Here is a 26,525-nt window from a genome sequence, read left to right as displayed (position 1 = left end):
TTAACCCCTTGCACTATGGCTCATTTGTCAGGTGCGTCATTAAGAACTGACTAATTAGAGCTGCAATATTAATACAAACAAAAGAATGTGAAATGTTATATCAATATTTTATTATGCAATCGTTGACTATACAACTTATAATTGGATTCGAACTTCAAACTGAAGAGTACTGAAAATTCAAGTAAAATTGATCACGGCCGAATGCGTCACGAGTCTGACTCGTCAAAATAGTGCAACGGGTTATTATTTCTCCACTAATAATTTCCACAATTGTTTCACTATGTGTATACATCACGCGCGTCATATTACAGAGGGTTAACCCTTTGCACTCGAAGATAATTTTACTGCTTGCAAACAGTAACTTTAAAATATTAATTAAAATTCTAAACGAGTTCTTTTAAGATTATTATTTCCCTTCTATTTATTTCCACTATTGTCTATTTCATTATGTTTATACATCATATGAGCGTTATTATAGAATTAATTATTTCAAATTATTGTATTAAATACAATGGTGACTGAGTCACCTCTTGAGCGCAAAGGGTTAATGTACCAGTATCAAATAAACCGTGACTGCCAAATAAACCAACAGTCTACCATTGCTTCGGATAAATCGTTTGTACAAAAACCTCAGCATTCGGATCACCCCGTTTACCCTGATGGTGCCGTAACACAATTACAACATGATTCGTCGGCATTTCGTCCGTATAAGGAAGACCCATATTCCACTCCTTCATCATCGGAAAATTAATTTGCAGCTCCCCAACCGAAAACGTCAGCGACGCCGAAGATTCGCCTCTGTTCAAGATCGCCATCGCTCGCTGACTTCTTTGAGACCTCAGAATAAAATGAGCCACCACGTTCTGATCGTACCTGTTTAAGAACCCAGATTTCCTGCTCTTCGTGGTACGGGAATAATTTTCGACGCTGTCGAGGGGTCCTTGTTGCGTTGGATCCGAAGCGTGTCCTCTTGGATGCCCAGGGGCGTTGCACGAATCGCACATGGCGTTTTGTGAATGATCGAGAACCGCTCCCGCGGAATTGGCTGATACTCCACTGTATTTGGCGCTGGCTGCATCTGTTGTTAATCGTATGTTCTTTTATTCTTGGAATTTTCGGAGGTTAGGTTTAAAGAGATAAAGGAGGTTAGGTTTAAGAGTGGGAAGAATTATTGCATGTGGGATTGGAGAGTGTGAGTTTGGGAATTGAGGGTTTTGGTTTTTGGGGATTGGAGATTTAAGGTTTTGGAGATTGGGAAGTGTAAGAATGAGAGGTTTGGTATTTTTTGATAGAAGTTGTGGATGTGGAAATTTGAGTGTTGGCACATGTGATGTATGAGATTGGAAATTTAGGAACTTGAGGGTTTCCATATTTGGAACTTGGAAATTCAAGGTTCTGGAAGTTGGAGAGTGTACAAATTAGAGATTTGATCATTTCTAGATAATAGAATTCGTAGATTTGGAAATTTGAGTGTTGGCACATGTGAAGTATGACTTTGCAAATTTAGGAATTGAGGGTTTCCATATTTAGAACTTGGAAATTCAAGGTTTTGGAAGTTGGAAACTGTACAATTTAGAGATTTGGTCATTTCTGAATAATAGAATTCGCAGATTTGGAAATTTGAGTGTTGGCACATGTGAAGTATGACTTTGCAAATTTAGGAACTTGAGGATTTCCATATTTAGAACTTGGAAATTCAAGGTTTTGGAAATTGACTAATGTATAATTTAGAGATTTAGTAATTTCTGAATTGGAAAACTTGGAGAATATCTGGCACACGAAGTTTGCAATTAATTATAAACCAAAAGAATGAATAAATGAACCATAAGTTAATGCATATGCTAATTTTTCACTTCGATAAAATCAACCTCTATGCAAATCAATTTTTGTAACATAGAAGAGTAATTTATCATAACCAATAAGAAACCCATAATTCATTAATATGTTACTCAAAGGCTCACAGGAAACAACTCCAAATCTACATAACCACATTTTTGCAATAAATAATTTCAAAGTTGCAAACTGCCTCGTACATTAATATGACATTATTACCAAACTTTCCAAAACTGAATGTAATAAGAAGTATACATACTTTGTAGGTTCGCAAGTAATATAATTACACAGTATGCTAATTGCACATATAACATCATTTTACCAAATGACGGTCCGCCAGAAACTCCCGTCCTTTTATTAATTCGCCATTTTCGAAGTTTAGTATTGAGATAATCCCGAGATATGACCTCTCCCGGCATGATAACAGTAGTGATATACAGGGTGCGTCATCTAACGTTTGAACCTCAAATATCTTTGTTGTTTTGAAAGATACGTCAAATGTCTTGAGAACAATGTTGAATGGCTCGGTGAAGCTCACTCGTTGCAAAACTTTTATTTTTCTTTCGTTTCTTTTAAAAATATAACGGTAATTTTCATTTTTTTTAGTGAAACTACCCTTTGTTAAACACCTAGAATTTTAGTCCTTTCATTAGGAATAAAGGGACTAAATTTATTACATGGTCCTTTAAGATCACAGACAGTAAATATGTAAAACTAAAACATGGATGCGAAATAGCTGCATTTTATATATTTTTAAAACGATGATCTAATACAAATTTTTTTTCTGAACCTCACCAAACCACTCAACGTTGTTCTCAAGATGTTTGAGAATAAAAACAACAAAGATATTTGAGGTGCAAGCGTTAGGTGACTCACCCTGTACATAAGTGACTTTTCTTCACACTTATTCTTCTTTCTTCGTTCAAACACTCTCTCTGTTCTATGACTTATCTAAAAAAAAGGGAAGTTCTCCGAGATAAAGAATTTTCCTGTATAGATAACCCATTAACTCTTTGCACTTCATAATTTCTTTTATCTACCAGCTGTTTAATCTACAAAGTAGATCTACAAACGATTTCTCAATCAAATGTATGCAGTGCAGAGTTAGTGACAAAGTTTTTCATTTATTATAAATTGTAAATACATGATAATATATGTATATTGATATTGGATGTGATGTATATATGATGCATATTGGTACATGATGTATATTGATATTATATATTGTTACTCAAACGATGTTTTATTGATACCTGACGAAAATGTCATTAAGTAATAGTTAAGTCTAACGATCATTAATGATGTAAAATATAATACGTAATTGTGCTACTTTTTTGTTGCTGCGAATGAAGCTTCAAACAAAACTGAACGAGATTTTATTATTCAAATCTGTTCGGAGAGAAGAAAATGGCAGGTAGGGAGAAAGTATCGGAATGGTCGATGCACGGGAAATTTGTATTCAGAACATTTTCGTTTCGGCGACTAATCGTGTTTCATTCTTAATTAATTTTGAGGGGATCCTCCCAGTAGTGGGGATAGAATTTTAAAATTTGCGTTAAAGACCCTTTCAACATTTACGGAGAAAAATATACTGATCGAATTGAGTAACCTCCTCCTTTTTCGAAATCGGTTAAAAATATAAAAGGCCGAGCACTCCTGACAAACCGTCATTTATGAAAATGAGGTTCCAGGGACATTTTGCCTACTGCTTCCTAATCGTTTTATTGGTCAACCTTTATGGTACGTATTCTTTTTAATACTTCCAATCTTAAAATTCAGGAGTACTTTAATTTAATTTATTTTAGTGGTTTAATGCAACTATAATTACGATTACAGCACGATTGAATATATAATCGATGTAATCGATGTCAAAAATAATGTAATTGATACTATAAAATAACTGGTACACAAATTTCTTTTGTTTCTTTATTATAAAATTTGTTATTATAAGATGTCATTCTTGAAATGCGTGATGATTTGACCGAAATACAAGATCAATCAATCACATTCAATTAACGTGTATATTAAACAATCAATTCTTAATTTATCGTCCACTTGTTTTTTCTACTATATTATTTATTCCAAATCATGCGTGAATTATGTGTTGGAACTGACAATTTTAATTTAAACTTTGTTGCTACGAAGATAGAGTATCTATGAACGTGTTTTGACACGTTGGGAACAGTGATTGATGTAACTGATAGGGTAATGTATGAACGGTAACTTGAAAATATTAATTGGAATGTTAAATGAGTTCTTTCGAGGTTATTTCTTTACTAATAATTTACACTGTTTTTATACATCACTTGAGAACTATTAAAGAATTAATTAAATAATTTTTATTTCAAATTATTGTATTAAATCGAACGATTTACCGTCGTAAATGGCGCCTGAAAGACGCCTCTCAAGGGCTAAATTAGGTGCCCCTAAGTTTTAAATTTGAAAAATATGTGAAGTCAAAGGTATAATTGAAAAGATGTGAAAGACGGAATTATGAGGTGAAAATAATATACAGAATGTCTGATTAATTGCGGTAAATATTTGAAATAATTGTAGCAAACACGTCTAAAATAATTACGGTAAATAAGTCTGAGGTAATTATTGTAAATGCGTCTGAGCTACGTAATAAGGATTGGGTTTCGAAAAGTTGAATTATTTGCATATTTAAAAATCAACTGTGTGCAATAAATTCGTTTTTGGTCTTTTTAACGCTGATATATTGTCAGTACCTTTTACATTAACTTTGCAATATTTTATATTGATACTATGGAAAGTCTCAATAGGGTTGCATGTGGAGCGAGAGTTACGTCAAGATGGCGTCATTTTAGATTTTAGATAATGGACCGATCATGTTTCAATATCTTTAATACTTAATATAATTGTTTATAAACCCAAATAGAAATATTTTTTTATTTACTGTACCATAAAGAAAAAGTTAAAACATTGATCTATGAAATACAATTGTACCTTCGCAAAATATATTTTTCACAACAATAAATTTCTAAAAAATTTCTTTCACAATTCCTCTCCCTTCGTCTTCCCTCTCCAACTTCAATTTTTATTCAAAGATTTCCAAAATTCCAAATTGTCAAATAATACAAGAAAAACCTAAGCTACAATCGCAACACGGAATGCTTATTTTCTAAAAATTAAATTTGTGATACAAGAACTGTTAAGCGTCATACAATATATAAGTCGAGGTTACCAATAGGAATTTACCGTTATCATAATTTGTTAGACTCATTAACAATTTGTTATCGTTATCGGTTTAATACAACCGGTTATACTATGTAAATCGTGTTTTGTTTTTTAAAAATATTCTGGATACACTATCTTTACATATTAAATTGTGTTTTCTTTTTTCAAAATATCCTGGACACGGTCGAATATGATAAACCAGTATTTTCACTGCAATTTTGCATTCCATTCTAATAACAATCTGTGTAATCAAGGATTACTGAGGACACCAAATAAAAAATCCTTAACATTTTAAGTTTGTTTAGTTGCCTTGATACTGTAGCTAATATTTAACTAGATGCACTAAAAAGTTGTAGGTTAAAGGGTTAATGATTAAAAAACGGGTTCTCAGATATTCGACTTTGCGTCGACTTCCGCCTCGAATTTTCAACAACTGCGACAAAGAGTGTTTGACAAATAACATGCGTCGAACAAACAATGGTTTAAAACCGAGAATAAATTATTCTGGTTAAAATGACTTCGTTGATTACTTTTTTCCTTGGCTGTTTTTCAATACCAACTGAAACCGGTAAATAAGTAATACGAGATAAGAGCTCTATAATTAACAGATCATATCGATAACAAAAACGCAGCAAAATTTAGCGATTCAATTACGAAAGGCGAAGGAAATTTATTTCTTAATGTCATTTCTGATTAATTGAAAATTAATTAAAGAATGAACTAGTTAAAATTAGTGATTTACATTTTATTTTAAATAAAAAAAGAAAAGAGAGATGAGTGCAACGTTTAAAAAGCGCGCGTAAGAAAGAAATATAAAGACGGCCGTGATCGACATGCGGGAAATTTAAACTTGAACCTCCTTAAATATTTTTAATTATGTCATTAGTTATGATAATGTATTCACCTTCCGAACAAAGAGTATATGAATAGAAGAATATGGAAAATAGACCCGGAAACCTACTTTCATTGTTTATCGCGATATATTTACTATAATTGCCCTGAAATTTGATTCGTTAATGGCTGATGTCGGGCACAGAGGTTCAATATAAAAAGGTAGACTGCCATTAACGTAACATCAGTCATTCAGAATGGTTACTCGTACTCCTTTCGTCTTTGGCTTCTGCCTCATATTATTAGTTAACTTCGAGGGTATGTGCTCATCTTATTTCTAGTTGTAGAACTTTGAGAATTTACTAGCGCTTTCTTTAAGATTGAAAGTACTTTTGGGTATCTCAAGAATATTTCTAAGTTCGAAGGAATAAAATTACATTTCTGAGTTTTAAGTTGTTATATTTGTAAATTTGTAAATTTTTTAATTTCTAAAGTTCTACATTTTTAAATTTTAATGTTAAAATTCTACAATCTTAAGTTACTAGAGTTTCAATCTTCTATGATTCTATATTTTTTCAAATCTATTATAAAGCTTCCCAAGTCCCAAGCTTCCCAAATCCCAAGATCCTGAAATCCCAAACTTCCCAAATCTCAAGCTTCCCAAATTCCAAGCTTCCCAAATTCCAAGCTTCCCAAATTCCAAGCTTCCCAAGTCCCAAGCTTTCCAAATCCTAAGCTTCCCAAATCCCAAGCTTCCCAAATCCCAAGCTTCCCAAATCCCAAACTTCCCAAATCTCAAGCTTCCCAAATTCCAAGCTTCCCAAATCCCAAGCTTCCCAAATCCCAAGCTTCCCAAATCCCAAGCTTCCCAAATCCCAAGCTTCCCAAATCCCAAGCTTCCCAAATCCCAAGCTTCCCAAATCCCAAGCTTCCCAAATCTCAAGCTTCCCAAATTCCAAGGTTCCCAAGTCCCAAGCTTTCCAAATCCCAAGCTTCCCAAATCCCAAGCTTCCCAAATCCCAAGCTTCCCAAATCCCAAGCTTCCCAAATCCCAACATCCTGAAATCCCAAGCCTCCCAAATTCCAAGCTTCCCAAATCCCAAGCTTCCCAAATCCCAAGCTTCCCAAATCTCAAGCTTCCCAAATTCCAAACTTCCCAAATTCCAAGCTTCCCAAATCCCAAGCTTCTCAAATCCCAAGATCCCCAAATCCTCAAATCCCCAAATCCCCAAATCTCCAAATCCCAAAATCCCAAAATCCCAAAATCCCAAAACCCCTAAATTCCCAAATCCCCAAATTCCCATTCCCCCAAATCCTCAACTACCCAAACCCCAAATTCCCTCACCCCAAAATTTCAAAACTCTCACCTCCAAATTGCAACCTACCTTACCAACACCTTGAGCAACCTCTGCACCTCGATTTCCACTCTTAACTATTAAACTAAAACTTCGACGTTCAACGATAGGTCTAGACAGCGCCCGTTACATTGGCAGAACACCTAACGCTGCCTCGGCTATCCTCGATAATTCGCAAAATAAAAAGTGCGACGGGTGCAATGCACCCGGTCATCCAAGAGGCCACGCATCCTACCCTGCCGCTCGTGGACCGCTGGATAGCGTAGAAAATTATTCCTACTCGACGAACTCGCAGAAATCTGGTTTCTTAAGTAGAGGCGATCAAAATGCGGTGGCCAATCAGGCTTTGATGAATCAGAAGAGTCAGCATGCGATAAGCGAACTGAACAAGGGTAAGAACTCTGAAGCGGTAACGTTGTCGGCGAAAGATTTCGGTGGTTTCAAGTTACCGAAAATGAAGGAGTACAACAAGGGTCACCCATCAAAGAACGAGTACGATATCAAGGAAGTTGTAGTAGTATTACGTCACCAAGCTGGAAAGAAGAAGGACAAGAATGCCGACGTGTTCGTGCAGACAATTTATCCGAAGAAGTAAAGCTCAGAGTGGTGCTATACTGAGGTGAAAATCGAATCCTTATTTGTATCTCGATAATGAAACGTAACCGCGACTGTGGGTTTGGTTCGTAGTCACAGTAAGATGGATCCTTTCGTATTGATTTTGCTGTAACAAAATGGACGTCGAAAATAAGTGGAGGAAATGTTTTAAAATTTCGATACCGAGTGAGATTGTTCGATTCTTGCCTCGATTTAATATAGGACGAAAATATGAATACAGACCCTGCTTTATCTTGTAACTTACTACAAGCCTTATGCGTGTACATATGCTTGAATAATAAATGTATCTAGGTACAAATTTTTAGTTTATTATACTCAACTTGACCTTTCTCTTAAAATAAAAATGAAATAAAGTAAAAAATACTGAAATCAGTAAAATGTAGTAACACGTGGAATTCGTAAATTCGGGGATTCACGAAATTAAGATATTTGGAAATTTAGAAACTCAGCCTGTCTGTAATTAATATCCCATTTATTTATGATTAGTTCTAATATCGTTGAAGTTGTGTAGCTGATACGACAAAGATACGAGTACTTCTTCATTAGCCCTTATCTCTGAATCTCAGATTTAATCTAATCTATGTAGTCTACAAAGTTTGTACCGTTATATCGTTAACATTTCGCAATAAACGTCCTGTATATATTCCTGTTCTCGAGTCTGCAAATGCATAGTTGTGAGGGAGACACGTCGGAAGACTTACTGAAACTGTACAGTCGAGGCAACAGGACTTACAACAAGATGCAGTTCGTTGATATACTTCGCAGCTTTCTTAGCTTTTGCATTATATTATTAATTGCCATATATGGTACGTATTCGTTTATTATTAACTTGGGCAATATTTCTTAAACTCTTCTGTAACATTTATGAATAACCAATTTTTAAGATTTCCTGGATCCATTAAATTCTAAATTAACAAATTTTTATTTAAAATTTAAGAATCGACAAATTTCATAAATTACACTCTGTTCCTCAAATCTTCAAGTGTCCTTGTTCTGAAATTTACAAATCTACAAATTCCCAAATACGTATATTTCCAAATCCCTAAACTCCCAAATCCAAAAACTTCCAAATCCCAAAATTCCCAAATCCCCGAAATTTCCAAATCCTCAAATTCCCAAGATCCAAAACTTGATCACCAAGTGTCCTTATTTCGAAATTTCCAAATCCTCAAACTCCCAAATACGTAAATTTCCAAATCCAAAATTCCCAAATTTCAAAATCCCTAAATCCCAAGCTTCCCAAATCCCAAGCTTCCCAAATACCAAGCTTCCCAAATCCCAAGCTTCCCAAATCCCAAACTTTCCAAATTCCAAGCTTCCAAAATCTCAAGCTTCCCAAATCCCAAGCTTCCAAATCTCAAGCTTCCTAAATCCCAAAGTTCCCAAATTCCAAGCTTCCCAAATCCCAAGCTTCCCAAGTTCCAAGCTTCCAAAATCCCAAGCTTCCCAAATCCCAAGCTTCCTAAATCCCAAGCTTCCCAAATTCCAAGCTTCCCAAATCCCATGCTTCCCAAATCCCAAGCTTCCCAAATCTCAAGCTTCCCAAATCCCAAGCTTCCCAAATCCCAAGCTTCCCAAGTTCCAAGCTTCCAAAATCTCAAGCTTCCCAAATCCCAAGCTTCCAAATCTCAAGCTTCCTAAATCCCAAAGTTCCCAAATTCCAAACTTCCCAAATCCCAAGCTTCCCAAGTTCCAAGCTTCCAAAATCCCAAGCTTCCCAAATCCCAAGCTTCCCAAATCCCAAGCTTCCCAAATCCCAAGCTTCCCAAATCCCAAGCTTCCCAAGTCCCAAGCTTCCCAAATCCCCAAAATTTTCAAATCCTCAAATTCCCAAGATCCAAAACTTGATCACCAAGTGTCCTTAATCCGAAATTTCCAAATCCTCAATCTCCCAAATACGTAAATTTCCAAATCCCAAAATTCCCAAGATCCAAAACTTGATCACCAAGTGTCCTTACTCCGAAATTTCCAAACCATCAAATTCCCAAGATTCAAAACTTCCTGCCAAACGATAACGACGATATTGATAATAGGTGCAAACGGTGCCCGATACGTCGGCAAATCAGCGGCCGCTGCTGGAAAGTACATAGATAAATCGCAAAACGCACAATGCGAGGGATGCATGGAACTTGGCCATCCAAGAGCACACGCATCTGACCCAGACGCTACAGGCCCTCGAGACAGCGTAGAAAGATATTCCGAGTCAACAGGACAACCGAAATCTGGCTTCCTAAGTAAAGACGACCAGAATTTGGTGGCTCATCATGCTTTAAGTCATAATATGAGCCAGGATGCAATGAAACTTTTGAACAAGGGCAAATACACTATGAATGTAACGTTGGCAAATAATGAGTTTCCCATTGCCTTACCGAAAATGAAAGTGTTTTATAATGGTAAACCGAGTAATAAGGCACATAATATCGGGCATGTGGTGCTTGTATTGAAAAATTATGAAGGTAAACGTGGTAACAAAGATGCCGATGTTTTTATCTACACAATGTATCCGATGATAGGTTAGATGTTTTTACATGCAAGCAAGGAATTACAAATTAAATTATTAATTGTGAATTCTTTGTATTGCACGAGGCTCGTATTGGTTATTGGATTATGACATTACCGTCTGATGATTTTTTCGCAATTAATCTATTGAGATATCTCTGCTTGCTTAATGCACGATTCAGGGCTTCAGGAATAGTGCATTAAGCACGAGTGGATAATTTAGGAATATTGTCAAAAGCGTAGCAAAATCCCTGATTTTTCATCGTTCGATAATTTAGAGACCCTCTTTATGCTGCTGAAAATCAATCGGTAAATCAGGATTCCGTCGGTATAACAGTTTTACTTTGATGATAAATTTCAAGTACAAATTAGTTTCAATTTTTGGTAAAACATTATTGGCTCTAGAAAATTATCCATTCAAATAATGTAAAAAAATTTAGTATATATACAAATTCATATTGTAATGAAATTATGATTTATTTGTGTACCTTCATCAGTTACATTGTAAAACATAAAAACTGCATACATTTATACATACATGTAACAAATAGATTACATTATATTAATCCCATAAAAATATCTATATTGATCAGGATGGCAGCTATGCGTATGAAAATATTTATATATTTTAATTGAAAATGTTAATAAGTGTCATAGATTTTATAAAGATCTTTGTAATTAATTCATACGTAGTAGAGGTAGATCTTAGCTATGATAAGATATATTTTATTAAAAAGAAAATAAATAAAATTTGTCATTTTTTAAATAATAATTAATTGCTACATTCCATAATGAGCATAATATAGCGAATTCATCCTTGAAAATTAATCCCACATGTAACAATTATTTACAGGAACTTTAAACAAAGGAATACTTATGAATCTATTCATAAATTAAGATCTTGATCAACATAGTAATATCTGTTCGCTATAAAGCTCCATAAACATAACAGTTAACAGTACATAGAATCTTGAAAACAATTTCAATCATATTTTCTATATATCCAATATAGCGAAATTTATAGAAGACGTAATAGTAATGGAGTTAGTTGCTTATGTTATATAAACGTTCTTATAAAGATTTAAGAACTTAACATAGCATGTATACGTATCACTTAAATATCAGTTAAATTGTTATAATTACTTTGTCTTATTTATAAGGAACAGAGTTGTAAGATTCATAGTTAAAGCGTTTTAAAAGGAGAATTCTCCTTCTCAGATCAATTACTTTCCCTTAATCAAAAATATGTATACATTATAGCGTATATCTTTTATAATTATATACCTCTGATAATATTAGTAGTATTCAAATTTGTAAATAATTTTCTCGATACTTTCATATCACCTAAAAAGCATATCAATAAAATTGGTACTTAAGCGTGACTAGCATCACAGCTGTAATTGTAATATTTCGTAATATCAATAAATGTTTCAATTGTTTCGAATTCTATAATGACTATAACGCGGCTGGACCAACTAGTGTATGTGTATTAGCAGGAGATACCGGACTTCCGTGGACCTCTAAATCAAATTCCGAATTTGATAAACTATTTCTCATTACTCTATTCCATCGATTGGCATTTTCGTTTAATGTAGTAAAATGCTGATTCGCTTCTGCTTCGTCTGTAGATCTTTCACAAGCACGAAGAGCTTCTTGTTGAATAATTATTTCATTAGTTATATATGCTTCGCGTCGAATTTTATCTCGTAATTTTGGATTTATGTCGGGAATGCACGACCGCAAAATTATCATTATAAGAGCAACAACGTTCTATAAAAAGCAAAAATTGTATTAAATCAGGAATATAAGATTTGTTCTCTTTTTTATAATGAGAATGTTGAACTTATACCTCAAACACGACGACGAATGCTAATCTGGCAGCTAATACGTGCCAGAACATAATTGTATATTGATATTTATGTGGCGAATCTGGTGGTTCTCTGTAATCTGGATATCTACATATTTCTACTTGTTCATAGCTAGGTATAATATACGGTTCAGTCCCATTTTGCAGATCACTTGTATTAAATTTTGAAAGAGAATGTTCTAAGAAACCTTCTAGAGAATAATTATCGGAGACAGTGAACCGATAAACTAACCTTGGTATAAAGTTTGACGTAAAAGCTATAATGAATGCCTGAAATATAATTCTGTTATTTAATGTATTCATCAAATATAATTTAGAAACACATATGATTCATTAAAGAATACTTACATTAGTTATTACAGATAATTTCGACACGGAATCAAGAATGCGATACCATATTCCTATGTCCGTAACTCGTTGTCCAACTGGCCTTCTATACATTGTTAGCAACTTTTTGGCATCTAATCGCATTTCGAAGACATTATTTAATAATGCAAAAAATGGTGCTAATGGAAATGCAGCGACGAAAATAGTAACAAATCCATACTGTAGAACTACGGTTAATAGTAATAAAAAGTTAAACAAAATGTAAATACATTTAATAAACTTTGAGAGATTCAAATCATTACCCATTTCCAAGTATTCTGGAAATAAACTTCTTGGACCCCATTCCACCAACTTATAATCCTTAATCCATTGGAGATACTTTCTGGAAGAGACTTTTTTCTTTCCGTCTTTCGTTTTCATTCCGACATGTACTTTCAAAGTATTTAGCCATTTAAAAAATAGCGGGAAAAGCATTTCTAATATTGTATTCATAGCTTGCTTTCCGATCATAATGATGCTTAATTGAATACATAATTCCATAAGGCAACCACCTGGACCACATTCTTCTTGTCGATAACGGAAGAAACGCCTATACTTTCCTGGGTAACCAACAAACTTTCCTTTGAAAAATGCTATATAAAAAATGGACGCATAGTAATTGACAAATTCTAATAAATATATTTTTAACGTTAAACTGTCATCGAATTCAGTCTGAGTACGAAGGAGTTCGATCTGTAAAAATAAAAACAAATATTATTAAAAAATTGATGGAAATCATTCCGTTGTTATAATATTGATATAGATACCTCTGTTAAATATTCAGCCAGCCAAACGTAAACCCAATTAAACACAATAATGCAGCACAAATTAATACTAGCCGCAGTAGCTGTAGTAAAAAGGATTGCATAACTTGTTACCATGGGATGGCCGTAAACACTTAATGCAGTTAAAACGGACATTCTATATAAAACAACTCCTAATACGGCAGCCATCGCTACAGCAATCTACAATATGAAGCGCAATTAAAGAGAATTTTGTTATTAAAAGGATATTACTCGATAAGTTCTTTCCTATAAGCATAAACAAACCAGCAATAAAACAACAGAGAAGCTGAGGATCGTGGCTGGGACTCTCATTTTCCAAAATGGAACCTTTGGTTCTTCTGTATTTGTAATAATATTGACAGACTTTTTCTTTATATGCGCTAAACGTGCTAAGTACTGGGGTCGAGGGTGTTCCTCTTGAGCATCCAAACCAGTCAAGTCCCATCTATGAGTTATTTCTACTGAATATCTTTTCCACAATTCCAAGAATAATGTTGCTGACAAAAATAACATAAAAAATAAAACATCTAATCTAATAATAGTCATATTCAGTGATACACACTTACCCCATAATGACATAAATATTGAGAAGAATACAGTAGATGGGTTATCAAATAAATATGTAATCCTTGCATGCAGACAAGTTTCTTTCAAATCCCAATATCCGCAAAAATGATCACACAGTGGGCACATTTCAATAGTACCGTTCCCATTACAAATATCTTCACTTGGTTCATTGGAATATAAAGTTGCACAACTATATATAAAACATAAAAGACCAACAATGCTAGCAGGTATTAGCATGTGCGTATAGAACCCAAGCCAAGCGAAGTAGAGTCCAATCTTGACACCAAAATACTCTTTGATATAATCTAAAGGTTGATAATGAAGACATTTTCTTAGGCTTGCCCATTCGTTGTATAAAAGAGATCTCATACAATCCTGTGCATGTAGGTCACCCTATAAATAAAAAAATACATACTGTACTTTTATTACACTTGAGTATTCAAACTAATTTTTCTAAAAATAAAAATAAATTCTTATATAGTATTTTTTCATGATGTTTATTCGTTTTAAAAGCCGCAAATAGCAAGAATTGTCATCCTAACAACGAGGTTTGGTTCGGATCGTAATAAATTTTACAACTGTAGTAAATTTAAATACTTTTAGAGAACTGATAGTAAGATAAAGTATTAACGGTCATTTCGTTAATCGTACAGGTACGAGGGACCAGATAGGTATGAGTAAGATATAGATACAATACTGTCTAGCCTTTAAACGTGAAGATTATTGCAATTCTTAAACTATCCCAAATAATCCTTAGAAAAAGGAAATTGTGGAACCTTCCTTTTATGGCACCCTTCAAAGTAATAAAATTTAGATCTAAACTTACAGAACTTTCCTAAAAAATACAGAAATGTTATATTTGTCTTATTTTTAGTTAATTCTGAAGAAACAGAAATAAATATAATGTTAGGTGTAAAATTCAATGTTAAAAAGAAATTCAACCTTGTGAAAATGGAATAAAAATAAGTCTTATAAACCATCCATAATCTCAATACATTCTCTTATAACCAATTATTTGTTATTTTATTTAATGTTACATTTACGAGTTACATTTTATGTTAATTCTAAAGTAAAAATGATTCATCAAATGAATGTGCGCAAGCGTGGTTTTTGCTGTACCTTTAAACTAGGATTTAAAGGTACAGTTAAATGTACAATTTAAATCCCCGGTTCGAATACTATGAATCGATAGACAAAAGGAGGAGTAATACCAGGTGGCTGTATTATAGACCCAGACTAGGATACCGCCATTGGACCCTGCCCATTTATAGACGTATATAAAAATTGCTTAGAGTAATAAACAGTAATCCTATAAGCCGTTTTATGTCCTTAAAGTCAGGTCGTATTCTCGAAGACAAAAGGCTAGACATAGACGAATTGTGAATAGATCCTACGAGGATTTTTCGATGAATAAGCAGTTTGGAACGTGCGAGCGAACAATAACTTGGTAAATATAATAAAAGTTTTAAAAGTACACAACTTATCGGAAAATCGAAATTCAGATACTAAAATTAATATTTGACAATATTACTCATCAAAATGTATAAATCATTATCCTTCTCATTCTGATAATCGTTTAATAAATAATTTATACAATTATTAAACAATAAAAAAAGAAAGGAACTTACGTCATGAAGGGGATATGCTGCTACATACGCTTTTTCCGAAATTAATCTTTCCATTCCAAATGCAAAATCGTCATGCTTAGTCTCAGTAAATCTGGTTCTATCTAAGATAAATTGCACGATTCTGGCACGAGTTGCAGGAGTAAAAAAGTTAGGGGAATCTAAATCGAACAAATATTCTTTGTCGCGACTGTAGACTGCTGTAAAACTGTGCTTCATGGTTGGAAAAATGGTTTTATCAACATAATATTTTTTCATGAATCTTCTAAAGAATGTATTGACTTCTTCGATTAACGTATTACTACGATTTTCAGAAATTACCATGCCAGGTAATTCCTTCATTGGCAGTCTAAGTTTTAATATTTCAGCATATCGTCTTAATACATCTCGAGGTGCATGTACTTTTATAAAATGTAAACCATTTGGTTCTGCTTGTTCATATTCTAAATTTAAGCCTTCCTTTTCTAAATTTTTTTCAAATATCTAGAAATGACAAATAAATATGAAGTATATAAAAATTATTTATTTATTCATTTACACATAATTATGTACTTACACGTCTGTATTCAGTGTTGCGATATGTTTGAGCTCCTGTGTCATATTCGTCCCAGACAAGAACAAAATCAATGGTTCGGATTTCATCACGGAAATATAAACTAAACATTGCACCATAATTGGAAACCTGCAAAGGAGGATAATTAATATTCTATGTTTCATGTTACATCCTTTTGCTATTATCAATGAAGTTTTAAATAAGTATAAATTCTATGTATAAATAAATTTTGATTTACCGATCTTGATCCTCTTCTAATGTTCCGCAGATCCGTACAACTGCCTTCAATTACTGTTTCATCAGTATCATTAATTATTGATCCATCCTGATTACGTGTTTGTTCAATCTCTTCCATAGAGAATACACTGTGCATACTATTCAAACTGCTCATACTTGCAATACCATTGAGTGGAATATTGCGAAGACTTTGATACAAAGTTTGCAAGGATCCTGCATTTAAATCACTTTGTACCGACTGATAAACACTTACTTCAGATGTATTATTTCTACGATCTTGTATCCATGGGACAGAAACTTCCTCGTCATCCTCCTTCATTTTTTTTGTTAATTCAATTGATCAATATCCAAATTCTACTTACTTGTATCAAACAATGTGTACTACATGCAAGCCAAATAAAAAGATATGTGTATACTCAAAAGAAAATGTTATAACTTTTTCTTTTATAGATATATCTTATCTAATCTCAAATTATAACTTTGCAGCAAACTAAATAAATACTACAACTAAGCAACATAATAGACACAAGCAACAAGAATAAGTAAGAATTTAGTATACGGTTCATAGATTAATATTACATAAAAAAATAAATTACTGCACATGTATTATTGCAATAGACACATAAAAGGTGCTAATTAAAATACGTGATAAAAAATGTTACATGATTAACTTTGCGCAAATCTAACCACAATTTTTGCTAAACTTTCTACTATGAAAAGCAATAATAAAAATACGTAATATCCTTACAGAATGATCATATTTCCATCGGATATCTTTAACTCCGGATGCTGTTTAGATATGGAGCCAGGAACTTGTCACGTATTTGTATTGATATGTGATTTCATTGTTATTCATATTCTTAACCCTCCTTTTACAACATTCATACACCTTGATTGCGTTTTCTAATTATATTAAGTACTTAATTTTTTTGCATTTTCGAGTGCATTATGTATACCAAGTGTATTAACTATAGTGCGTATACATATTAATATAAAAAACATGTAATGGTCAAGATGGATCATAGCCCCTGATTCACATTACTATCTATAGTATTACAACAGGACCGTCACAAACGTATTTACAAACGGACAAAAAACATGTATTTACGTGCAGTCTTTACTAATGTTTAAGGTGTAAAAATATAATAAAAGTCAATTTCGATAGGTAATCTAATATTTTATTTAACTTTTAACTATAAGTACAAATATTTTTTTATAAAATATTAGCAATATAAAATTTTATTTTTTTAATACAAAATAAATAATGTATAAATTTTTTCATTTCATGATGTAGTCACATAATTTAATATTATTCGTACTATTTTTTTAACAATGAAGTACATACATTATGTCATAACTTGTATCTTTTCTAGATGTTAACAATATAAATATTTTATGTCATATATACATAGTATAAATGTTTAATTATATTTTTGCATTTATATAATCTTTATATCATTTAAAAATCAATTTGTATATACATCTATTATAATACAAGTAATAGAATTACATTATAATACAAGTCATACTTCTTGCATGACTAAGGAATTGAGTTCATCCTCCCCCGGGCATAACACAGAGTCAATATTATAAAGTGCTGCGTGTAAAGTTATTAGAGACCATGACACACCTGAAACAATAATGTACACAATTTAAATACAGCTGAAAATTATAAAATTAACAAATTATATATAGCTTGTTTACCAAGAATCCAAAAGAGTGCGTGAGCTGCACCAACCAAACAAAATATTGGTACTGACAACATTCCAACCAAGCAATAAATTTGAGCTAATTTCAATTTATGATTAAATATCATAAATTCTTGCCTAGCATGGCGTTGTGAAATTTTATAACAAGTTCCAAGAAAAGCTGCTACAGTCAATAGCAACAATGGAGAAGTAATCCTAATATTTGAAATATATTGTTTTCAAGAAACAAAATATTACATTTCGATAAAGAATAATATCAATGCAATAACACTTACAAGCAGTATATGATTAATCCAATGAACACAAATAAATAGTTGCTCTGAAAATATTCAATATTTTTCATAATTCGTTTACTTAATCTTGGAAAGCTAGGTGGACGCCTCAAATTATTTGAATTAAGGAATAAGGACCACGGCCTAATATTAGCCTTTCTATGTTCAATCCATTCATGAGCTTGTGGATATTCATTGATAAATTGTGGTAGTTGTAAAAATTCAAGCCTAAAAAAAGAAAACATGAATTGTCATCATTAAATTATAACACAAATTATAAATAATTGAAGGATTAGTATTATATATTTTATAATTTAACTACAAATTTCAGTACAATTAAACTAAAATCTAAATGAATTATTTAAAATACTGATCTACATTAAGGTGATAATAATTTCACATATGTGATTACAGGTTAAATAACCAAAATCTGTTACTGAAATGTCACTGCCATTGCTATCATATTTTCCTGTAGATAAAATTGCGAGTACCTAAAATTTAATTTCTGATCAATTTTAAATAATTACCCTTGACTAGATTTTTGTTTTTGTTGTGGTATGTGCATATCACCCCCGACATCAATTTCCACGCTTGCCATATTCCCTTTTTGACTGTATGAACTTTTGGAAATGACACGCGAGAGGAGGAAGCGACTATCTTCTGTTTTAGTTCCTTACGTAGAACTTTGCGTCCCCACCACAGAAACAAGCACAGTCTCGTTTAGAAAAAACCCGTCGTAGGCAGTAAAATTCCCATCATATCGCACATTGAACTACTATGTTACCCCTACCATCGAGCATCCCTGACTCCAACACATCCGAAAATGTTCCCATACAAACGCTACAGGTTGCAGCTGCTCGATAAAAATTCTTTCACTGCCTTCGTAAAACTTCTTTCACGAAAAGGGCTCTTTGTCTGAATAGAGTAAGGACGCGAAAGATTTTCCTTGCTGGCGTAAGTTTTTCAATCCCCTTATTTCAAAGACGTAAAAGAAAATCTCTTTCTTAATTGTATAATACTATGTTTGCATGCGATTTTAATTGAATTTTCTATTTAAATTCAATATTTTACATTGTTCTTATTCAGGAAAATGGAACACATATTTCTTTGTCTAAGTTTCCTGAACCTTACGATGTTCGAGAGGATAACATATATTTGAGAGAAATTTATGTCGTCCTAATTAATAAATCCATATGTTTATTGGTTTTAATAATATTTTACTGATTTTAATAATACTGTACCAAATTTTGTACAGTGTTTTCATTGCTTTGGGAGCTTGAAAGATCGATGTAATTTTGTTCGTTCTATTCGGATGATTTCATAAGTATTGTTATTCTTTCAAGTTTTTCACGATCAATACGTATTGTCAATATAATATTGTCAATAAATATTGATTTAAAATTTTCAAACCTACAAATTCCCAAATCCCCAAACTTTCAAATTTTAGTCGTCAAATTCCTAAATTTTCATATTCAAATATTTCTAAATTCTGAAAATTTCAAATTTTTAAATTTTCAAATTTTTAAATATTCAAATCTTCAAAGCTTCAAATTCCACCATTCCGAATTTCCTAATCTCTAAATTTTTAAGGTGAATATGGACAATATACGAAAAAAATCGACAAGTATACATATGCATACGTATATGCCGATCGTCTGTGATCTCCATTATGTCATGCATGTGTGTACATATTGATGATTTATCTTATTAATGATAATAACACAACGTTAGTCTTTGTTTGTTACAGGAATACGAAATTATTGAATTCTGAAAGAAAAGCAAAGGGGACCTTAACAAAACTTATTTTCGCCTATTACTCATTGAAAAATCATCGCTCATTTTAGTCGTCCTTCAATCTTACGTAAAACGCACGAAAGAATAAGTTTTAGAATTTCACGAGGATGCTTTCTCCCTTGAAAATGTGTGCAGATGACGCTACTATGTGCTACCATTGTGAATAACCGCAACCAATAGGAGAACGCGTTACATCGAATTCTATAGGTAGCAATACCTAAAACGTGTTCTGATTGGTCGATCTCAATTTTCCCGAATAACATCGGGGCCACCCGCCATAACGAACGTAGCGTGGTACGTTGTTTGAATGAACGTGTTCAAACGTAATTGACGAGATTTCTTAATTAGTATCGATTTTACCTTAGCGTATACAGTGTACACAGGACGATTGCATGCTCAAGAACTTATGGTGACAATTTAAAGTCATGGAAGTTGCACAAAAGTTGCATTTCGACGCGTGCGACATTCAGGACGAGGAGCTGAACATCAGCTGTCGTACGAACAGCTCCGGTTGTGATGTTGACGATATTTTAGATTCATCCGCAGAGGATCTTGGATGTTCACCACCTCTTCAACCGAGAAAATTATCCTTTAGTCATACGATGGACTGTAGTGACAGTGAAAACAATCAATCTGTGTTAATTAATAATAACAAAACTCCAGTCAGTATCGTGACAGGTTAGTAAGATTATAAATTTTCTAATTCTTTGGGTATTGTTTTTACATGATGTTTCTTGAGTGCAACATGTATTTTAAATCATTATTTACCATCTTTGTGTCTTGTTCGCGGATTTGATGGTTATGTTTGAAAAATTAGAAGCTTGTTACAACTCATTGGTATTTATTGTAATGGATGCTGTTTAAATCGTAAGTATTTAAATTTAGGATTATATACATTTTTCTTTCTATATTTCGCTCTCTATGAAGCTGTCTCTATAAGTTTTGTGAGTTATTTTGATAGATTAAGGTCTCTGTTTGCTTTGTTATTGAAGTGTTTGTGTGTGACCACAGTTCATACTGTTATCTTCTGCTTTTAATGTCTTTATTTTGGATTATCAATTTCTAATTCTTTATTTACAAGTTCTGTTTATATGCTTTGACAGATTTATTACATACTTAAAGTAGTAGTGATGCATGGTGTGAGAAAATTGATATTTTTGTTGGGCAATTGTTTTACATCATGTGTACAAGTTTATACATACTAATTAATTAATAACATATTGTCAGTAAATAGAAATGAACTGTGTACTGATATTATCTCAGAGTTTTTAATTAATTAGTATGTTAAATATGAATATTTAAAATACATGCAATTTTTAAGTAAAATTAACATTTTTTTAAAAACATACATTCATTTCATTTATAATAACAACATTATGTAATATATGAATGATTGTTTTAACATATGAATAAGAAAGTCCATATTTAACCTTTATATAAAATTGATAAAAAATTTCTGTATTTTATTCATTTTTTTAAGCATAAGCTCATTTTTTATGAAATAGTAATATTTCATAAAAAAACATAAATGTAAAAAGGAGAAAAGGTAAGGAAATAATATTTGGAAATTATATAATTAAGTATTGACCATGGTACTTTCCGTTCAAAGGAGGTCCTGTCTACAAATCAATGACCAGTCATGTAGACAAACATATAAGGTACTGTCATGCATTGGTCTCTTGTTTTATGTGACACTTATTATATGTGGATATTCAATTATGAATAAATGAAATGTCTGTTCATAAAATTCTTTTTATATGTGAATTGAGACCTTGTGTAATATAAGAGACCAGTGCAGTACTAATAAGTGTTTAAAGATTTAATTTAAAAATGCATTAATATGTTTAAATTACATAAAGATTTTAGCCTGAATGAGCTAAATATCTGGACCCCAGATCCAGAATGTTTTAAATCTCCTTTCTTTAAAAAAACGATATTTTTTTACTCTTTCTAATGGGATAAATTATTTGGTCTAAACAAAGAAAGTGTTAATTCTAGCAAAATTATAATACTTTTTCATCGTGTTTCTGGGGTTCGGATATAGTTAGTAAATTTTATGAATGTTATTGATAATATACTTATTACAGGTACATCAAGGATTAGAATTCCACCTCGTGAAAATGTTTGTTCACAAAAAATGTCAATGGCATGTAGTCCACCATATAAACGTGTTAGAGCTTTACGTCTTTTTGACTCGCCAGCTACCCCAAAAACTCTAATGGAGAAAAGCACAATACATACTCCGTTTCCTACTAAGTGTACTAGACTATTTTCATTAGACAAACCAAGAATCTGTAATTACCAAAACAAAACCGATAAGCCAGCTGCAAATGTAAACCCTTTTACACCAAATGGAATGTTGTTAACTGCAAGAAAACGCACTAGGTCTAAACGTAGTCTGAATGGGTAAGTTTTGATAAATAAGTATTGTTTCATTGCATATAGTATAAAATAAAAAATTACTTTATTTATATATACATTGCCTATGCATATAATATTAATATATTTATAACCACATTAACATATATTGTCCTTTTTATACCAGTTCCCCTGATATTCAAATTCCAAAATTTGATCTTGCCGATTCTGAAGACTCAGATAACGAAGTCGAACAGGCAACAAAACGCGTAGCGTTACAAGACTCAAACATTCCCAGATATCATCAGGAATTTCACGAGTTGGGCTTGATTGGTACAGGCGAATTTGGATCGGTTTACAAGTGCATCAATCGATTAGATGGATGCATTTATGCTATTAAAAAAAGTATTAAACCAGTTGCTGGAAGTATTAATGAAAAGAATGCTTTAAACGAAGTATACGCTCATGCTGTTCTTGGCAAACATCAGCATGTCGTACGATATTACTCTGCTTGGGCGGAAGATAATCACATGATTATTCAGAATGAATATTGTAATGGTGGTAGCTTAGCAGATGCAATTGTCAATTTAGAAAAAGAAAAGAAACAGTTTACTGAAGCGGAGATACGACAACTGTTGTTACACGTTGCTGAAGGTTTAAGATACATTCACAGTATGCAATTAGTACATATGGATATCAAACCTGGAAATATTTTTATCTCAAAGGAAAAAAGGTTACTCGCAGTGAACTATGATTCAGCAGATGATGGTTTTGATGAAGAAGAAACTATAGAAGAAGAAATTACGTATAAAATAGGTGATCTAGGTCATGTTACATCTGTTAATAACCCTCAAGTCGAAGAAGGAGATTGTAGATATTTACCGACAGAGATTTTACGCGAGGACTTCAGTCATTTGCCAAAAGCTGATATTTTTGCATTAGGATTAACCGTTTATGAAGCAGGTGGTGGAGGTCCATTACCTAAAAATGGGCCTGAATGGCACGATATTAGGAATGGAAATTTAAAAGAATTACCTCATTATAGTCGTGATGTCAATGAATTACTGAAAGTAAGTATTCTTTCTATAAAGTAAGTATTGTAAAATTTCTTTGTATAAGCATAATATAACAATTCTATTTTCATTCAAGTTAATGGTTCATCCAAATCCCGAAATGAGACCTTCAGCAGTATGTCTCATTCAACATAGAGTACTATGTCCATTTGGAAACAAAACGAAAGCACAACTTCGACGTGAATTGAACGCAGAAAAGCTAAAAAATGAAATTTTATCGAAACAACTACAAGAAGCGGCTAAATGCCTAAAAACTATTGCCCCGAATGTAGCGGCAATTAATAATAACATAAATGCCGGAGGCTATAAGTTAAGGTCTACGCCAACTAGAACATCCTCTCGAGTAGTGGGTAAAAAGGTCAATCGAAGTAATAGCACTACAAATTTTTGAATGTTCTGTGTTATGTTTATGTTGGACTAAAGGAGAAGGGTAAAGGTGCTTAAGGAAAAAGAACTTTTCTTTTTAAGTGCCTTGACATTGTGATATGAAATAATTCTAGTTGATAAGTGAAAAAATGCGATCACTATTTGCTATGAGAATAAAATGCTACACAGAGTGAAATTGTATAATAGTTATGAGTAAACTCTTGCAGCGATGAAGATATTATATTAATAAAGTAAGTTACGAATTGCAGACGAAAATTATAAGCAGGTAATTTTTTCACTCTTTATATTTTTTGTTTCATCGCTAATTGAATTTTTAGATGGGTAATACAGTAATTTGATACTGTTTATCTGTATACATTTCTCGTGTATAAGGTGAAAAGTAACTGTATAGGATTTTGGAAGAATCTAATTATTACTAATATTCATTAATCTATTAGATTGTTCAAGACATAAGGTATATAAAATTTCGGAATATGTTTCATTCAGGAAAATAAGAACAATTTTATTGCATATTGTATTATGTAGCTCGATTGTTCTTGTTACAAGTTTTTACTTATGTACTTTTGTACATTTATGGTATGCACTCATTTTAAAATATTACCATTTTTTAGTCTAACTAATCAGTATTATAAAGAGGAGGGAATTCTTTTTAATATCAGGTACTAGTTAACATTTTGACAATGTGATATTTCCGATTTCTTTCTTTCCATTGGGTTTGAGGATTTCTGTAAGAAATAATCTGGGAGTACTAACAATAGACTGTAACAAATTGTTACAAATGCATTATATTTTTATAAATAGATATTTACGTATAATGGTTTAGTGTTGTATATTGTCTGATGTTTAAAAATAATACTAATCTGTATTATCCATCATTTGTTACTTTCAAGTTCTTGTCAAATGTTCAAATAATTATTTTCCTTTATTTATTACAATTTTCATACTCAGACAAAAGACTGTTACTTTAACATATCATATTAAATAATTTTTATATATTTTCACAACTTAAATTCAATAACTTTTAGGAGTATATACAACTATCTTTTAAATTAGTAATGAAAAATCAATATTATTTACTGCCATACAATGATATAATCATTTTTTTTTTTTCTTAAATAAAACTCATGGTTGCCATTATAGAACTTCATCTAAGCATAATTCCTAGCCCTTAAAATTACGATTTTACTCTGTGTATAATTTGTATAAGAAATTCATAACTCTTAAAATCACAAGTGATTCAAGAGTGAATCTAAACGTAAATATTTTGAGTTTAAATTATTTTTATACTATTTTTTTATAATCCTATTGTCTTTGGCATGCTCTAAAATTCGTATTATACAATGTTTCCTTGTGTTTTTATTATATATATTTGATAAATACTGATGTATAATAACCCGCGTTTCTAGCATAGGTGGTACTACTGATTAGGTGTTTCTTATTTTATTTACTAATACGAAAATTCACAAAAAAATATATTCCATTCATTATCGAATACGTATCTAATTTAAAGATATTACAAATTTTTCACATTGGACAGATCAATCTGTGAATTTTTCTACTTCACTTTTTTTCTGTAACATATTGTGTTTCTTGATCAGGAATAACAATGAACAATGGCTTATCATGATGTAGTTTATTCAACTGTATCATACATATGCATTCAACGAATACCTTTGTTCCTTAAAAATCGTCGATTAGATGTCCTATGTACAATTCTTTGGCATTTAGCTAATAAAAAAAATCAAAGTCTTTGTACCTTGATTTAATATTCTCGTGTCACTGAGCATGCTGATATGTGATTCTCTTATATTTGCGTTACCGACGCATTTCTATGTTTATATTTAAAAAAGAAGGGAAATATATAGCATGTGTAATGCTTTGCATTACTGTTTACAAAAACTGAGAAAGAACGATCTAGATAGAATTTTTTATATCATGAGTTGTTTATTGTAGTTTGCGGTACAAACTACCTGTATCTTTTATTTAACATATAAACTCGTTTTTTAAATTATGGTCTATTAAAAAAAAAATATTCTTTTATGTTATCACAGTGTTGAAAGGTAATGCAGTTAAATACTAATTCTTTTGAGTGTAACCTTGTTTACAAGTCAATGTTATGTATTTAATCATAGACCATACTGTGTATAAAAGTTATTAAAATTCTGTAAGAAAAAAAAATGTGAATAAGCGATAAACAAGCTGTATAAGCTTGGAAATGTGTGCCAGAAAGGGTAGACCCCGACATATGGCAGTAAGGTATTCCGGTAATATGCCATGTTTACATGCACTGTGAACTGTTGTTTCATTAATCTTATTATTATTAATATTATTATTGTATTATTATTATTATTATTAATATTATTATTATAATAAATGATAATTAATGAACTAATCTCTTGTAATTATTTACTTTCATGTACTAAAAGCTATTGATGTTTCAGAATATTAAATGGAGAGCAATATAAAATGCTATAAAATATAAGTAAATATAAAATGTATCAAACCCTTATTATATTTCTTTTAGTAATACAGTACAGTCTCACTATGTTCCTTTTACAAAGATTGCCATGCATACCAATAGTATTTCCCTACCATTACAAA

The 26,525-nt window shown here is 32.0% G+C and overlaps 6 protein-coding genes across 9 annotated transcripts; 3 read left to right on the top strand and 3 right to left on the bottom strand.

Annotated features, from left to right (window-relative positions):
- Window positions 1-88: 88 nt before the first annotated feature.
- On the bottom strand, window positions 89-2,233 carry LOC105662686 (uncharacterized). The gene is made up of 2 exons (XM_012287143.2): window positions 2,093-2,233; window positions 89-1,078 (listed from the first exon to the last, which is right to left on the bottom strand). The coding sequence occupies exons 1-2, from the start codon at window positions 2,148-2,150 to the stop codon at window positions 594-596; spliced, it is 543 nt and encodes a 180-aa protein (XP_012142533.2). The 5' UTR covers window positions 2,151-2,233; the 3' UTR covers window positions 89-593.
- Window positions 2,234-6,039: 3,806 nt separating this feature from the next.
- LOC105662694 (uncharacterized) lies at window positions 6,040-8,130 on the top strand. Its single transcript, XM_012287177.2, has 2 exons — window positions 6,040-6,180; window positions 7,328-8,130. The coding sequence occupies exons 1-2, from the start codon at window positions 6,120-6,122 to the stop codon at window positions 7,810-7,812; spliced, it is 546 nt and encodes a 181-aa protein (XP_012142567.2). The 5' UTR covers window positions 6,040-6,119; the 3' UTR covers window positions 7,813-8,130.
- A 350-nt stretch (window positions 8,131-8,480) lies between these two features.
- LOC100880940 (uncharacterized) lies at window positions 8,481-11,103 on the top strand. The gene is made up of 2 exons (XM_076533609.1): window positions 8,481-8,638; window positions 9,866-11,103. The coding sequence occupies exons 1-2, from the start codon at window positions 8,497-8,499 to the stop codon at window positions 10,348-10,350; spliced, it is 627 nt and encodes a 208-aa protein (XP_076389724.1). The 5' UTR covers window positions 8,481-8,496; the 3' UTR covers window positions 10,351-11,103.
- Window positions 10,790-17,361, bottom strand: LOC100877362 (anoctamin 1). Of its 3 annotated transcripts, none has more exons than XM_012287151.2 (11): window positions 17,080-17,361; window positions 16,333-16,712; window positions 16,098-16,223; window positions 15,545-16,024; window positions 13,916-14,309; window positions 13,614-13,846; window positions 13,332-13,529; window positions 12,828-13,257; window positions 12,547-12,752; window positions 12,181-12,468; window positions 10,790-12,101 (listed from the first exon to the last, which is right to left on the bottom strand). In XM_012287151.2, exons 2-11 carry the CDS (start codon window positions 16,648-16,650, stop codon window positions 11,787-11,789), a joined length of 2,988 nt encoding a protein of 995 aa, XP_012142541.2. In that variant the 5' UTR covers window positions 16,651-16,712; window positions 17,080-17,361; the 3' UTR covers window positions 10,790-11,786. The 3 variants fall into 3 exon arrangements, with proteins under 3 accessions (XP_012142541.2, XP_012142542.2, XP_076389595.1); XM_012287152.2 differs by having other exon boundaries at window positions 16,333-16,644; XM_076533480.1 differs by having other exon boundaries at window positions 12,547-13,257.
- Window positions 17,362-17,487: 126 nt separating this feature from the next.
- On the bottom strand, window positions 17,488-19,074 carry LOC105662687 (prenylated Rab acceptor protein 1). The gene is made up of 4 exons (XM_012287150.2): window positions 18,840-19,074; window positions 18,316-18,540; window positions 18,036-18,235; window positions 17,488-17,961 (listed from the first exon to the last, which is right to left on the bottom strand). Exons 1-4 carry the CDS (start codon window positions 18,908-18,910, stop codon window positions 17,855-17,857), a joined length of 603 nt encoding a protein of 200 aa, XP_012142540.1. The 5' UTR covers window positions 18,911-19,074; the 3' UTR covers window positions 17,488-17,854.
- A 57-nt stretch (window positions 19,075-19,131) lies between these two features.
- On the top strand, window positions 19,132-26,316 carry LOC100881055 (wee1-like protein kinase). 2 transcript variants are annotated; one of them, XM_076533532.1, is made up of 6 exons: window positions 19,132-19,266; window positions 20,060-20,400; window positions 20,472-20,784; window positions 22,194-22,512; window positions 22,652-23,534; window positions 23,614-26,316. In XM_076533532.1, the coding sequence occupies exons 3-6, from the start codon at window positions 20,532-20,534 to the stop codon at window positions 23,926-23,928; spliced, it is 1,770 nt and encodes a 589-aa protein (XP_076389647.1). In that variant the 5' UTR covers window positions 19,132-19,266; window positions 20,060-20,400; window positions 20,472-20,531; the 3' UTR covers window positions 23,929-26,316. The 2 variants fall into 2 exon arrangements, with proteins under 2 accessions (XP_076389647.1, XP_012142538.1); XM_012287148.2 differs by lacking the exons at window positions 19,132-19,266; window positions 20,060-20,400; window positions 20,472-20,784 and adding an exon at window positions 21,710-21,764.
- Window positions 26,317-26,525: the final 209 nt, after the last annotated feature.

The sequence above is a fragment of the Megachile rotundata genome, chromosome 1, assembly GCF_050947335.1.
Source record: "Megachile rotundata isolate GNS110a chromosome 1, iyMegRotu1, whole genome shotgun sequence".
Lineage (NCBI taxonomy): Eukaryota > Metazoa > Arthropoda > Insecta > Hymenoptera > Megachilidae > Megachile > Megachile rotundata.
The sequence above is the reverse complement of the archived record's forward strand: the minus strand, read 5'-3'. Positions and strand labels throughout refer to the sequence as shown.

Bases quoted from the DNA above. Each gene is read 5' to 3' on its own strand.
- LOC105662694 (XM_012287177.2), top strand. From the start codon at position 6,120: ATGGTTACTCGTACTCCTTTCGTCTTTGGCTTCTGCCTCATATTATTA. The intron at 6,181-7,327 runs GTATGTGCTCAT...GTTCAACGATAG, and splicing joins ATTATTAGTTAACTTCGAGG to GTCTAGACAGCGCCCGTTAC.
- LOC105662686 (XM_012287143.2), bottom strand. From the start codon at position 2,150: ATGATGTTATATGTGCAATTAGCATACTGTGTAATTATATTACTTGCG. The intron at 1,079-2,092 runs GTATGTATACTT...GATTAACAACAG, and splicing joins ATTACTTGCGAACCTACAAA to ATGCAGCCAGCGCCAAATAC.
- LOC105662687 (XM_012287150.2), bottom strand. From the start codon at position 18,910: ATGGCAAGCGTGGAAATTGATGTCGGGGGTGATATGCACATACCACAA. The intron at 18,236-18,315 runs GTAAGTGTTATT...TTCAAATATTAG, and splicing joins GGATTAATCATATACTGCTT to GATTACTTCTCCATTGTTGC. The intron at 17,962-18,035 runs GTAAACAAGCTA...TTATTGTTTCAG, and splicing joins CGCACTCTTTTGGATTCTTG to GTGTGTCATGGTCTCTAATA.
- LOC100877362 (XM_076533480.1), bottom strand. From the start codon at position 16,650: ATGAAGGAGGATGACGAGGAAGTTTCTGTCCCATGGATACAAGATCGT. The intron at 16,224-16,332 runs GTAAATCAAAAT...CCTCCTTTGCAG, and splicing joins TTAGAAGAGGATCAAGATCG to GTTTCCAATTATGGTGCAAT. The intron at 14,310-15,544 runs GTAAGTTCCTTT...TTTTATTTATAG, and splicing joins CAGCATATCCCCTTCATGAC to GGTGACCTACATGCACAGGA.
- LOC100881055 (XM_076533532.1), top strand. From the start codon at position 20,532: ATGGAAGTTGCACAAAAGTTGCATTTCGACGCGTGCGACATTCAGGAC. The intron at 20,785-22,193 runs GTTAGTAAGATT...TACTTATTACAG, and splicing joins TCCAGTCAGTATCGTGACAG to GTACATCAAGGATTAGAATT. The intron at 22,513-22,651 runs GTAAGTTTTGAT...TTTTTATACCAG, and splicing joins TCTAAACGTAGTCTGAATGG to TTCCCCTGATATTCAAATTC.
- LOC100880940 (XM_076533609.1), top strand. From the start codon at position 8,497: ATGCATAGTTGTGAGGGAGACACGTCGGAAGACTTACTGAAACTGTAC. The intron at 8,639-9,865 runs GTACGTATTCGT...TATTGATAATAG, and splicing joins ATTATTAATTGCCATATATG to GTGCAAACGGTGCCCGATAC.